This window comes from Haematobia irritans, chromosome 5 (assembly GCF_050003625.1).
Source record: "Haematobia irritans isolate KBUSLIRL chromosome 5, ASM5000362v1, whole genome shotgun sequence".
In the NCBI taxonomy this organism is placed as follows: domain Eukaryota; kingdom Metazoa; phylum Arthropoda; class Insecta; order Diptera; family Muscidae; genus Haematobia; species Haematobia irritans.
The window spans coordinates 13,913,976-13,928,778 of record NC_134401.1 but is presented as its reverse complement, the minus strand read 5'-3'; the positions used below and the strand labels follow the sequence as shown (position 1 = coordinate 13,928,778).

Here is a 14,803-nt window from a genome sequence, read left to right as displayed (position 1 = left end):
ATAAATTTTTGTCAAAATTCTATAGAAATTTTTGTCAAATTTTATTTCTATGGAATATTTTGTCTAAATTTTATTTCTATAGAAAATTTTGTCAAAATTTTTTTATGTATAGAACATTTTGTCAAAATTTTATTTCTATAGAAAATTTCGTCAAAATTTTATTTCTGTAGAAAATTTTGTCAAAATTATATTTCAATAGAAAATTTTGTCAAAATTTTACTTCTATAGAAAATTTTGTCAAAATTTTATGTCTATAGAAAATTTTGTCAAAATTATATTTCAATAGAAAATTTTGTCAAAATTGTATTTCTATACAAAATTTTGCACAATTTTATTTCTATAGAAAATTTTTCAAAATTTCATTTCTATAAAAAATTTTGTAAAAATTTTATTTCAATAGAAAATTTTGTCAAAATTTTATTTGTAAAGAAAATGTTATCAACATATTTTATTTCTATAGAAAATTTTTTAAAAATCTTATTTCCAAAGAAAATTTTGTCAAAATCTTATTTCCAAAGAAAATTTTGTCAAAATCTTATTTCCAAAGAAAATTTTGTCAAAATCTTATTTCCAAAGAAAATTTTGTCAAAATCTTATTTCCAAAGAAAATTTTGTCAAAATTTTATTTCAATAGAAAATTTTTGTCAAAATTTTATTTCTACAGAAAATTTTGTCAAAATATTTTTATATATAGAGATTTTGTCAAAATTTTAGTTCTTTAGAAAATTTTGTCAAAATTTTATTTCTTGTGAAATTTTTGTCCAAATTTTATTTCTATATAAAATTTTGTCCAAATTTTATTTCTATATAAAATTTTGTCAACATTTTATTTCTATAGAAAATTTTGTCAATTTTTTATTTCTATAGAAAATTTTGTCAAAAATTTATTTCTATAGAAAACTTTGTCAAAATTTTATTACTATAGAAAATGTTGTCAAAATTTTATTTTAATAGAAAATGTTTGTCAAAATTTTATTTCTATAGAAAATTTTGTCAAAATTTTATTTCTATAGAAAATTTTGTCAAAATTTTATTTCTATAGAAAATTTTGTCAAAATTTAGTTCTACAGAAAATTTTGGCAAAAAATTATTTCTGTAGAAAATTTTTGTCAAAATTTTATTGCTAAAGAAAATTCTATAAAAATTTTATTTCTATAGAAAATTTTATTGCTAAAGAAAATTCTATAAAAATTTTATTTCTATAGAAAATTTTGTCAAAATTTTATTTCTATACAAAATGTTGTCCAAATTTTATTGCTAAAGAAAATTCTATCAACATTTTATTTCTATAGAAAATTTTGTCAAAATTTTATTTCTATAGAAATTTTTGTCAAAATTTTATTTCTTTAAAAAATTTTGTCAAAATTTTATTTCTATCGAAAATTTTGTAAAAATTTTGTTACCATAGAAAATTTTTTCAAAATTTTATTTCAATAGAAAATTTTGTCAAAGTCTTATTTCCAAAGAAATTTTTATCAAAATTTTATTTCAATAGAACATTTTGTCAAAATTTTACTTTTATAGAAAATTTTGTCAAAATTGTATTTCTATAGAAAATTTTGTCAACATTTTTTTATGTATAGAAAATTTTGTCAAAATTTTTTTATGTATAGAAAATTTTGTCAAAATTTTTTTATGTATAGAAAATTTTGTCAAAATTTTATTTCTATAGAAAATTTCGTCAAAATTTTATTTCTGTAGAAAATTTTGTCAAAATTATATTTCAATAGAAAATTTTGTCAAAATTGTATTTCTATACAAAATTTTATTTCTATAGAAAATTTTATCAAAATTTAATTTTTAAAGGAAATTTAATCAACATTTTATTTCTATAGAAAATTTTTTAAAAATCTTATTTCCAAAAAAAATTTTGTCAAAATTTTATTTCAATAGAAAAATTTGTCAAAATCTTATTTCCAAAGAAAATTTTGTCAAAATACTATTTTAATAGAAAATTTTTGTCAAAATTTTATTTCCACAGAAAATTTTGTCAAAATATTTTTATATATAGAGAATTTTGTCAAAATTTTATTTCTTTCGAAAATTTTGTCAAAATTTTATTTCTATAGAAATTTTTGTTCAAATTTTATTTCTATATAAAATTTTGTCAACATTTTATTTCTATAGAAAATTTTGTCAATTTTTTATTTCTATAGAAAATTTTTTCAAAAATTTATTTCTATAGTAAATTTTGTCAAAATTTTATTTCTATAGAAAATTTGGTCAAAATTTTATTACTATAGAAAATGTTGTCAAAATTTTATTTCAATAGAAAATGTTTGTCAAGATTTTATTTCTATAGAAAATTTTGTCAAAATTTTATTTCTATTGAAAATTTTGTCAAAATTTTATTTCTATAGAAAATTTTGTCAAAATTTTATTTCTATAGAAAATTTTGTCAAAAAATTATTTCTATAGAAAATGTTGTCCAAATTTTATTGCTAAAGAAAGTTCTATTAACATTTTATTTCTATAGAAAATTTTGTCAAAATTTAATTTCTATAGAAATTTTTGTAAAAATTTTGTCAAAATTTTATTTCTATCGAAAATTTTGTAAAAATTTTGTTACCATAGAAAATTTTTTCAAAATTTTATTTCAAAAGAAAATTTTGTCAAAATCTTATTTCCAAAGAAAATTTTGTCAAAATTTTATTTTTATAGAAAATTTTGTCAAAATTTTATTTCTATAGAAAATTCTATCAAAATTTTATTACTATACAAAATTTTGTCAAAATTTTATTTCTATAGAAAATTATGTCAAAAGTTTAGTACTGTAGAAAATTTTGTCAAAATTTTATTTCCAAAGAAAATTTTGTGAAAGTTTTATTTCGATAGAAAATTTTTGTCAAAATTTTATTGCTAAAGAAAATTTTATCAAAATCTTAATTTATTTCAATAGGACATTTTGCCAAAATTTTATTTCTATAGAAAATTTTGTCAAAATTTTATTTCTATAGAAAATTTTGTCAAAATTTTATTTCTATTAGTTCTGTAAAAAATTTTGTCAGGTGTTCGATATGGATCGATACCTTTTCAATGCGGGAAAACGGAAACTTTTATCTTTGTAGCCCACCGTGCCACCGTGGTGCAATTGTTAGCATGCCCGTCCTGCATACACAAGGTCGTGGGTTCGATTCCTGCTTCGACCGAAATCCAAAAAGTTTTTCAGCGGTGGATTATCCCACCTCAGTAATGCTGGTGACATTTCTGAGGGTTTCAAAGCTTCTCTAAGTGATTTCTCTGCAATGTGGGACGCCATTCGGACTCGGCTATAAAAAGGAGGTCCCTTGTCATTGAGCTTAACATGGAATCGGGCAGCACTGAGTGGTAAGAGAGAAGTTCACCAATGTGCTATCACAATGGACTGAATAGTCTATATGAGCCTGATACATCGGGCTGCCCATGTGACATTCTACGCTATCTTGAGGCATAAAAGCCGAAGTGAGTCAACGCGGTATCTACAGCGAAGCCAGATTTTTAACCAATAAACTTTATTAGACAAATTCTTTCCTGATCTACAATTAATGTAGAAAGGGTATTTATACAATTCGTAAAGGCTGGTTAAAATAAAACCTCTGGCATTTGATTTTTAACACTCCTCCAAGTTCTTAGCTTCGGAAACCAACTTTTTCTGTTCTGCTTGTTGACCAGGATAAGCCAAATGGCCGACAATGCCAGCACATTGTTACTGAACAAAAAGTTAAATATTTTCATTCACCATCTCTCCCTCTCGTTGGTGGAAACAAAAGGGACAAGGGGGCAGAATACAAACGAAAATAGTTTTGCAGCTCATTAGCGAGTGAAAATGAGGAAGAGACCAAAAACAAAAAAAAAAAATGAAATAGATTTTTTCCTTTAATTTTTTTCTCTTCCTATTTATCTTTCTTTGTGACTTTTTTTTTTTGGTTATCATCACCACCACTTTTTGGGCTCTGTAGTTGCTCGCTGTGACAAATTAATGAAAAGCCAACAAAACAATGAAGCTATTACCCTTGCTTTACGAGGAAAGAAAAAAAAAACGGATGATGATCCTGCTGTGTCTCATGGCATCTACTCAAAATGAGGGTAAGCACTTGGCATCGAAATGTTTGTAGGCATGGCGACAGAATGCGAATAATGCCCGCAAGAAGTTTTTGGATGAGATTTTTTTTTTTTGTTTTTTTGATGAAATCAATTTTCACTTATTTCATATTATGGTGTTGGAGATTTTTTTGAGAACAAAAGCTAAGGGTTTAAAGGCATAAAGGTTTAACAAATGCTGTCTCCGCAATCAAAAAAGGATGATGATTTTTTTTAGTTATAATTTAAACCATATGAAGAATATTTTTAAAAAATTATACTAAATATCATCATATGCCATTAGATTTTGAGTGATATGATTTTTCAAAATACAAATCTATCTATAGAAATCAAATTTTGACGAAATTTTTTATAGAAATAAAATTTTGACAAAATTTTCTATAAAATAAAATTTTTGTACAAATTTTCTATAGAAAAAAAAAATTGACAAAATTTTCTATAGAAAAACAAGTAAGGAAAGTTTTAAGTCGGACGGGGCCGACTATATTATACCCTGCACCACTTTGTAGATCTAAATTTTCGATACCATATCACATCCGTCAAATGTGTTGGGGGCTATATATAAAGGTTTGTCCCGAATACATACATTTAAATATCAGTCGATCTGGACAGAATTTAATAGACTTCTACGAAATCTATAGACTTAAAATTTAATTCGGCGAATGCGCTAGGGTAATGTTAGTAAAAAAATATGGGAAACATTTAAATCTGAAGCAATTTTAAGGAAACTTCGCAAAAGTTTATTTATGATTTATCGCTCGATATATATGTATTAGAAGTTTAGGAAAATTAGAGTCATTCTTACAACTTTTCGACTAAGCAGTGGCGATTTTACAAGGAACATGTTGGTATTTTGACCATTTTTGTCGAAATCAGAAAAACATATATATGGGAGCTATATCTAAATCTGAACCGATTTCAACCAAATTTGGCACGGATAGCTACAATGATAATTCTACTCCCTGTGCAAAATTTCAATTAAATCGGAATAAAAGATTGGCCACTGTGGTCATATGAGTGTAAATCGGGCGAACGATATATATGAGAGCTATATCTAAATCCGAACCGATTTCAATAAAATTTGGCACACTTGACTACACTACTAATTGTACTACTAGAGCAAAATTTCAACCAAATTGGGGTAAAACTCTGGCTTCTGGGACCGTATTAGTCCATATCGGGCGAACGATATATATGGGAGCTATATCTAAATCTTAACCGATTTCAATAAAATTTGGCACACTTGACTATAGTACTAATTGTTCTTCTTGTGCAAAATTTTAAGCAAATTAGCGTAAAACTCTGGCTTCTGGGGCCATATAAGTCGATATCGGGCGAAATATATATATATGGGAGCTATATCTAAATCTGAATCGATTTCTTCCAAAATCAATAGGGATCTATTCTGAGCCAAAACACATACTTGTGCTAAATTTGAAGTCGATTCGACTAAAACTTCGACCTAGACTTTGATTACAAAAATGTGTTCACGGACAGACGGACATGGCTATATCGACTCTGGAGCCCACCCTGAGCATTTTTGCCAAAGACACCATGTGTCTATCTCGTCTCCTTCTGGGTGTTGCAAACATATGCACTAACTTATAATACCCTGTTCCACAGTGTGGCGCAGGGTATACAAATTTGACAATATTTTCTATAGAAATTAAATTTTGGCCAAACTTTCTATAGAAATAAAATTTTGACAAAATTTTCCATACAACTAAAATCTGGACTAAATTTTCTATAGAAATATATTTGTTTACAAACTTTCTTATGGAAATAAAATTTGGACAAAATTTTCTATTGAAACAAATTTTAACCAAAAATTCCATAGAAAAAAAATTTTGCCAAAATTTTCCATAGCAAAAATGTTGACAAGATTTTCAATAGAAATTAAGTTTTGACGAAATTTCCTATAGAAATGAAATTTTGACAAGATTTTCTATAGAAATAAAAAATTTGACAAAATTTTTTATAGAAATTAAGTTTTGACAAAATTTTCTATAGAAATAAAATTTTGACAATATTTTCTATAGAACTAAAACTTTGACAAAATTTTTTATAGAAATAAATTTTGGACAAAAATTTGTATAGCAATAAATCTTTGACAAAATTTTCTATAGAAAATTTATTTCTATAGAAATAAAGATTTTGAAATAAATTTTGATCAAATTTTCTATAGAAATAATTGCTTTTACAATCTATTCTATGGAAATACAATTTTCACAAATTTTTTGTGATACTAAAATTTTTGCAAAATTTTCTAAATGAATAACTTTTTTTACAAAATTTGGACAAAATTTTCCATTAAAAAAAGTTTGACCAAAAATTCTATGAAAAAAAAATTTTTGCCATAATTTTCTATAGAAATAAAATTGCGACAAAATTTTCTATAGAAATAAAATTTAGCCAAAATATTATATAGATATATACGTTTGCCAAAATTTTCTATAGAAATTAAATTTTGACAAAGTTTTCTATAGAAATTAAATGTTGACAAAATTTTCTATAGAAATTTTATTTTTTATAGAAATAAAATTTTGACAAAAGTGTGCTATAGAAATAAAGATTTTGAAATAAATTTTGATCAAATTTTCTATAGAAATAATTGCTTTTACAATCTATTCTATGGAAATACAATTTTCACAAATTTTTTGTGATACTAAAATTTTCGCAAAATTTTCTAAATGAATAACTTTTTTTTACAAAATTTGGAAATAAAATTTGGACAAAATTTTCCATTAAAAAAAAGTTTGACTAAAAATTCTATGAAAAAAAAATTTTGTCATAATTTTCTATAGAAAAAAAATTGCGACAAAATTTTCTATAGAAATAAAATTTTGCCAAAATATTATATAGATATATACGTTTGCCAAAATTTTCTATAGAAATTAAATTTTGACAAAGTTTGCTATTGAAATTAAATGTTGACAAAATTTTCTATAGAAATTTTATTTTTTATAGAAATAAAATTTTGACAAAAGTGTGCTATAGAAATAAAACTTTGGCAAAATTTTCTGTGGAAATAAAATTTTGACAAAATTTTCTATAGAAATAAAATTGTGTCAAAATTTTCTAAGGAAATACAATTTTGACAAAATTTTCTATAAAATAAAATTTTGACAAAATTTTCTATAGAAATAAAATTTTGTCAAAATATTCTATAGAAATAAAATTATGACAAAATTTTCTACAGAAATAAAATTTTGACAAAATTTTTCATAGATATAAAACTTTGGCAAAACTTTGTATAGAAATAAAAATTTGAAAAAAATTTCTAAGAAATACAATTTTGACAAAAGGACACAGAAGTATCAACTCTTTAAAAAAGTGACCAATGATATGGCTATGGCGGCCTTTTTGTTTTTGTTTTTTTTTTAGTTTTATGAGAAAACCTTTTGAATCAAGAAAGCGAAAAAAACAAACAAATTTTAATACACATTTTTTTTTTTTAATTTTAGTTTACCTGTATATCGGTGTTTTAAGTCCTACTTTATACCATATCACCAAGGCTACTCGATCATCCAGCAATGGTGGTGTCACATTACACGGCAGTCTTGCATGTGTGCCCAATATCGATTCGGCAACAACAGGAGGACCTGAAAGAAATAAATTATATTTTAATTTATTATCATGTGATATTATTATTTTTTTGTAATTTATTATAGATAATAATTAATAAAATTTATTTTTTTGCACCACTGTTCATTAAAAATTTATTTTTATTTTTTTTACCAACGTAGAGGAAATTTTTACTTAGTTTTAGTTTGAAGATTGTAGCTACTTCTGGGAAAAGCTGAATGACACAAAGGGACTGGTTTGCGTTTCTTTTAATTACCCAGCAAAAAAAAATTGGGAGTTGTTTCTAGTCATTATTTTTTTAAGGTACACCCGAAAATGATCTTCCAGACATGGACTTAATTGTCACATCACAAGGAATTCCTTAGGGATGATATATAAAAATCCACAGTTTTATGAAGTTTTTGCAATATATATTTAAATTTTCTGTATTTTACTCTATATTGATGGACAAATAAAATAATTGAGTTTTAATAAAAAAAGAAATATTTGAAAAGTAAATTTTCCCTAAAAAAATTTGCTAGTCTTATTCAAAATGTCTTTAGGTGGATATAAAAAAATACAAAAAGAAATATTTTTTTATGTTTTTTCTTATTTTTTTGAAAATGAATTGAACAAGTAGACAAAAATTTATTTTAACATTGGAACATTTATGGATTTTCCTAAATTAATAACTTGTATATCTGGGTTTATTGCAAGTATTTTAGGCAACAAATATAATTAAATAAAATAATTCATTAACTTAGATCATTTGATTCACAGCAAAAAAATTTCGGTAGTTAAACTAACGAAAAATTTAACTTAATTTTATTGGAAAAAATTATTTGCTTGTAGTTAAATTTATTTGCTTGTAGTTAAATTTATTATTTTTGCCGAAATTTTCCACAGCTTAATGAAACCTTACCTTTTTTAAGTATGTCTCAAAAATTTTACGAACTAAACGTGAGTATAAAGGTCAATCACCGTACACATAAGTTTAATATGAACTTAAGCCAAAAAAATTTCGGACGATTCCCAAAAATAGTAAGAATGAACTACTGTATGGTTAAAATGGTCATGATTTGGCGCCAATGATTTTCTGCTTTACTTTTAGTTAATTTTTTTTTCTATGAGATTATGTAATTTCGTGAACTGCAGTTAAAAAGTACAACAGAGCATTCAAATTTCCTGGTTTTAACAACGCTTTGTGGAAATCTCAAAATGTGGAGTAAAATTTAGTTCAATTTTCGTGCGAGGTAGTTAATACTTCCTATAAAACAGTTCACTTTTTTTTCGGTGTTACTACGTCTGATATCCAAGTTCCAAGTTCGAGTTTTAGGTTAAAATATCAGTTGTCTCAAACGTCCTACTATGATTATTCACTTTTATACTCCTTTTTTTTTTCTTTTCCTCCAAAGCATTCTTTCTTCTCCTGGTATTTTATCTTTGAGTAATTTACTTATAATTAGCAAAACAAATTGCACTTTTCTACAAAATATCCAAGGGATTTCAAGTGAAAGAGAAATAATAACAGACAGTTAAAGTAAGCGAGAAGAAACTTCAAAGAAAAATGTTGAATAAAAATCGCAAAGGAAAATTGGTCATGCCTCTAAGGAGGCATACACTTAAAGAAATAAAATCAAGATTTTTTTATCCAGAAAAAAAAAATCAGCAAAAATTTAAGTGCATAGATTTTTTTTTTTTTTTTTTGTGGTCACGAAAAATACATATTTGCTAACTTATCACTTAGCTATATTATAATTCTACATTAGTGGCAAATGATTATGGAAAAGTACAAAAAAAATCCTAATAATAAAATTAAAATAAATTTAACACCATTCTAATTTTCAAACAATATACATTTTTTCCTTGGCTTTAAAAGAACGATTCAAAAGGAATCGTCTTCTTCTCTTTGTACTCCATTAAGATGAATAAACTTATCCCTAGTGATTTTATGTGGAAAAATCTCCCCTTTGAACTATCCACCATACTCAATAATTCTGACTTTACTATTGCAATTTTATTATCTGTGTAGTTTTTTTTTTCTTTCTTTCTTTCGTGTTTCTCCAAGTATAGTCTCATGGTATGCAATCAAAAGAAAGTTAAACAAATTCCATTTGCAATTGCTTAACGTTAAGTCCAGCTTTTAAAGAAGGGGCGAACATCTAAGTTTCCTAGGAATTATTCGTGTAAAACAAACGAATAAGACACTACAGAAGAAAAAAAAAACTGCAATTTAATTTTCTTAAAATACCATAGAGACCTAATGTTTTCTTATGGCATCTTACTATTGCATACATATAATGATGATGCTGTTGGAATTACGGAATTTTTATTTCCATTCCTGACTAGATTAGTAAATGACTTGAGGAAGAAAAATACTTAAACAAGTGAGAGAGATTAAAGAGAGTGAAATATTATTTTTTGTTTGTTTTGTTTTTGTTTATAAAAATAATAAAATGGACAAAAATATGATATAATGAAAAATCCGTAACTATGATTTAGAAATGATTTGTGATATGGAATTTTATTTTATTTCAGTTTTTTAGTTCTGCGTTTTTTTTTATATATATAATCATGTAGACTTAGAGGACATAGTTGCGATACTTTATTCCTTATAATATTCTTGATATTTTTCCGAAATCGAAACCCTCAATTTTATATTGAAAATTCTTCTTATTTTTTATAAGATGTATTTAGTAATGGTGGTGATTAAAAAACAAAAATTTATGGACGTAAATTCGGCTGGGGCGTATCCTAAACATCCATCATCATGAATCAAATATAAAAAGTTTTCTTTGAAATACCCTCGTTCTAGTGGGTTATTTGAATATGTTTAAAAATTCAGATGGATTTGATGGAACATATTCCCTCATGAAGACCCACTCAAACGGTACACTTATCGAAAATAATCATCGACTTGAAACTAGGCCCAAGTAGTTGCTATTGATGTAGGCCGGTTGGTATTGCAAATGGGTCATATTGGAACACTTTAACGACCCCCAGATTTGGCTTACGGATCCTCTAGGGGCAGCAAATCTTGTTGAAATTTGCTACATAGTGTCAGTATATAGTCTCTAATAACTATGCAAAAATTTGTCCATATCGGTTCATAATTATATATAGCCCCAATAAAAAAAAAACGATTCTCAGATTTGTCCTCCGGAACCTTTTGGAGGAGCAAAATTCATCCGATCCGGTTGAAATTTGGTACGTGGTGTTTGTCTATGGTCTCTAACAACTATGGAAAAATGTAAATACATATCGGTCCATAATTTTATGTAGCCCCTATATAAACCATTCCCCAGATTTGGGAGCCTCTTGGAGGAGCACAATTTATTCGATTCAGTTGACATTTGGTACGTGGTCTTAGTATATGGCCGCTAACAACCATGTCAAGATTGGTCCATATTGGTCTATAGTTATATATAGCCAATCCCCAATAACACAAAAAATGTTCCATATCGCAAAAACAATCTACCAAAATTTTATTTTTATAGATTTTTTTTTTTAAATTATATTTCTATAGAAAATTTTGTCAAAATTTTATTTCTACAGAAAATTTTGCCAAAAGTTTATTTTTGTAGTAAATTTTGTCAACGATTTATTTCTATAGAAAATTTTGTCAAAATTTTATTTCTAAAGGAAATTTCGTCAACATTTTATTACTCTAGAAAATTTTGCAAAATTTATATCAATTGAAAATTTTGCCAAAATTTTATTTCTATAAAAATAATTATCAAAATTTTATTTCTATAGAAAATTTTGTCAAAATTTTATTTCTCTAGAAAATTTTGTCAAAATTTTATTTCTCTAGAAAATTTTGACAAAAATTTTTTTTCTATAGAACATTTTGTCAAAATTTTATTTCTACAGAAAATTTTGCCAAAAGTTTATTTTTGTAGTAAGTTTTGTCAACGATTTATTTCTATAGAAAATTTTGCCAAAATTTTATTTCTATAGGAAATTTCGTCAACATTTTACTACTCTAGAAAATTTTGCAAAATTTATATCTATAGAAAATTTTGCCAAAATTTTATTTCTATAAAAATAATTATCAAAATTTTATTTCTATAGAAAATTTTGTCAACATTTTATTTCTCTGGAAAATTTTGTCAAAAGTTTATTTGTGTTGAAAATGTTGACAAAATTTTGTTTCCGTAGAAAATGTTGTCAAAATTTTATTTCTAAAGAAAATTTTGTCAAAATTTTATTTTTGCAGAAAATTGTGTAAAAATTTTATTTCTATAGAAAATCGTGTCAAAATTTTAATTGTATAAAAAATTTTGTAAATATTTAATTTCGGTAGAAAATTTTGTCAAAATTTTATTTCTACAGAAAATGTTGTCAAAATTTTATTTCTATAGAAAATTTTGTCAAAATTTTATTTCTATAGGAAATTTTTTTCAACATTTTATTTCTATAAAAAATTTTGTCAAAATTTTATTTCTATAGAAAATTTTGTCAAATCTTTATTACTATAGAAGATTCTGTGAAAATTGCATTTCTACAGAAAATTCTGTGAAAATGTTATTTCTATAAAAAAATTTGTCAACATTTTATTTCTATAGAAAATTTTGGCAAAATTTTATTTCTATAGAAAATTTTTTTCGAAATTTTATTTCTATAGAAAATTTTATCAAAAATTTTATTTCTATAGAAAATTTTGATACAAATTTTGATTTTGTAGAAAATTTCATCGAGATTGTATGTCTCTAGAAAATTTTGTCAAAAGTTTATTTGTGTAGAAAATGTTGTCAAAATTTTACTTCTATAAAAAAAATTGTCAAAATTTTACTTCTATAAAAAAATTGTCAAAATTTTATTTCTATAGAAAATTTCATCAACATTTTATTTCTCTAGAAAATTTTGTCAAAATTTTATTTCTATAGAAAATTTTGTCAAAATTCTTTTTCTATAGAAAATTTTGTCAAAATTTTATTTCAGTAGAAAATGTTGTCAAAAAATTTTTGCTATAAAATGATTTGCCAAAGATTTATTTCTATAGAAAATTTTGTCACAATTTTATATCCATAGAAAATTTTGGCAAAATTTTATTTCTATAGAAAAATTTTTCGAAATTTTATTTCTATAGAAAATTTTGTCAGAATTTTATTTCTATAGAAAATTTTGATAAAAATTTTATTTCTGTAGAAAATTTCATCAACATTTTATTTCTCTAGAAAATTTTGTCAAAAGTTTATTTGTGTAGAAAATGTTGTCAAAATTTTATTTCTATAAAAATAGTTGTCAACATTTTATTTCTATAGAAAATTTTGTCAAAATTTTATTTCTCTGGAAAATTTTGTCAAAAGTTTATTTGTGTTGAAAATGTTGACAAAATTTTGTTTCCGTAGAAAATGTTGTTAAAATTTTATTTCTAAAGAAAATTTTGTCAAAATTTTATTTTTGTAGAAAATTCTGTCAAAATTTTATTCCTATAGAAAATTGTGTCAAAATGTTATTTGTATAGAAAATTTTGTAAATATTTAATTTCTGTAGAAAATTTTGTAAAAGATTTTGTTTCTATAGAAAATTTTGTCAAAATTTTATTTCTATAGAAAATGTTGTCAAAATTTTATTTCTATAGAAAATTTTTGTCAAAATTTTATTTTTTTAGAAAATCGTGTCAAAATTTTAATTGTATAAAAAATTTTGCAAATATTTAATTTCTGTAGAAAATTTTGTCAAAGATTTATTTCTATAGAAAATGTTGTCAAAATTTTATTTCTATAGAAAATTTTGTCAAAATTTTATTTCTATAGAAAATTTTGTCAAAATTTTATTACTATAGAAAATTCTGTGAAAATTGTATTTCTACAGAAAATTCTGTGAAAATGTTATTTCTATAAAAAAATTTGTCAACATTTTATTTCTATAGAAAATTTTGGCAAAATGTTATTTCTATAGAAAATTTTTTTCGAAATTTTATTTCTATAGAAAATTTTATCAAAAATTTTATTTCTATAGAAAATTTTGATACAAATTTTGATTTTGTAGAAAATTTCATCGAGATTGTATGTCTCTAGAAAATTTTGTCAAAAGTTTATTTGTGTAGAAAATGTTGTCAAAATTTTACTTCTATAAAAAAAATTGTCAAAATTTTACTTCTTTAAAAAAATTGTCAAAATTTTATTTCTATAGAAAATTTCATCAACATTTTATTTCTCTAGAAAATTTTGTCAAAATTTTATTTCTATAGAAAATTTTGTCAAAATTCTTTTTCTATAGAAAATTTTGTCAAAATTTTATTTCAGTAGAAAATGATGTCAAAAAATTTTTGCTATAAAATGATTTGCCAAAGATTTATTTCTATAGAAAATTTTGTCACAATTTTATATCCATAGAAAATTTTGGCAAAATTTTATTTCTATAGAAAAATTTTTCGAAATTTTATTTCTATAGAAAATTTTGTCAGAATTTTATTTCTATAGAAAATTTTGATAAAAATTTTATTTCTGTAGAAAATTTCATCAACATTTTATTTCTCTAGAAAATTTTGTCAAAAGTTTATTTGTGTAGAAAATGTTGTCAAAATTTTATTTCTATAAAAATAGTTGTCAACATTTTATTTCTATAGAAAATTTTGTCAAAATTTTATTTCTCTGGAAAATTTTGTCAAAAGTTTATTTGTGTTGAAAATGTTGACAAAATTTTGTTTCCGTAGAAAATGTTGTCAAAATTTTATTTCTAAAGAAAATTTTGTCAAAATTTTATTTTTGTAGAAAATTCTGTCAAAATTTTATTCCGATAGAAAATTGTGTCAAAATGTTATTTGTATAGAAAATTTTGTAAATATTTAATTTCTGTAGAAAATTTTGTAAAAGCTTTATTTCTATAGAAAATTTTGTCAAAATTTTATTTCTATAGAAAATGTTGTCAAAATTTTATTTCTATAGAAAATTTTTGTCAAAATTTTATTTTTTTAGAAAATGTTGTCAAAATTTTATTTCTATAAAAAATTTTGTCAACATTTTATTTCCATTGGAAATTTCGTCAACATTTTATTTTTATAGACAAATTTGTCAAAATTTTATTTCTATATAAATTTTTGTCAAAATTTTATTTCTATAGAAAACGTTGTCAAAATTTTTTTCCTATCGAAAATTTTGTGAAACTGAATTATGGACGTATTTAATCGGCCTTTTTTTGTTTAATATAC

General features: G+C 23.6%; 1 protein-coding gene across 5 annotated transcripts in view; it reads right to left on the bottom strand.

Moving 5' to 3' along the window:
* The window catches only part of side-VIII (sidestep VIII), a 431,976-nt gene that overhangs the window by 131,921 nt on the left and 285,252 nt on the right, over nt 1-14,803 (bottom strand). For all 5 annotated transcript variants that reach the window (XM_075310736.1, XM_075310739.1, XM_075310738.1 and 2 more), the window contains one exon: nt 7,550-7,682. In XM_075310736.1, the coding sequence (XP_075166851.1) occupies nt 7,550-7,682 (133 nt within the window). The remainder of the gene's footprint in view (nt 1-7,549; nt 7,683-14,803) is intronic.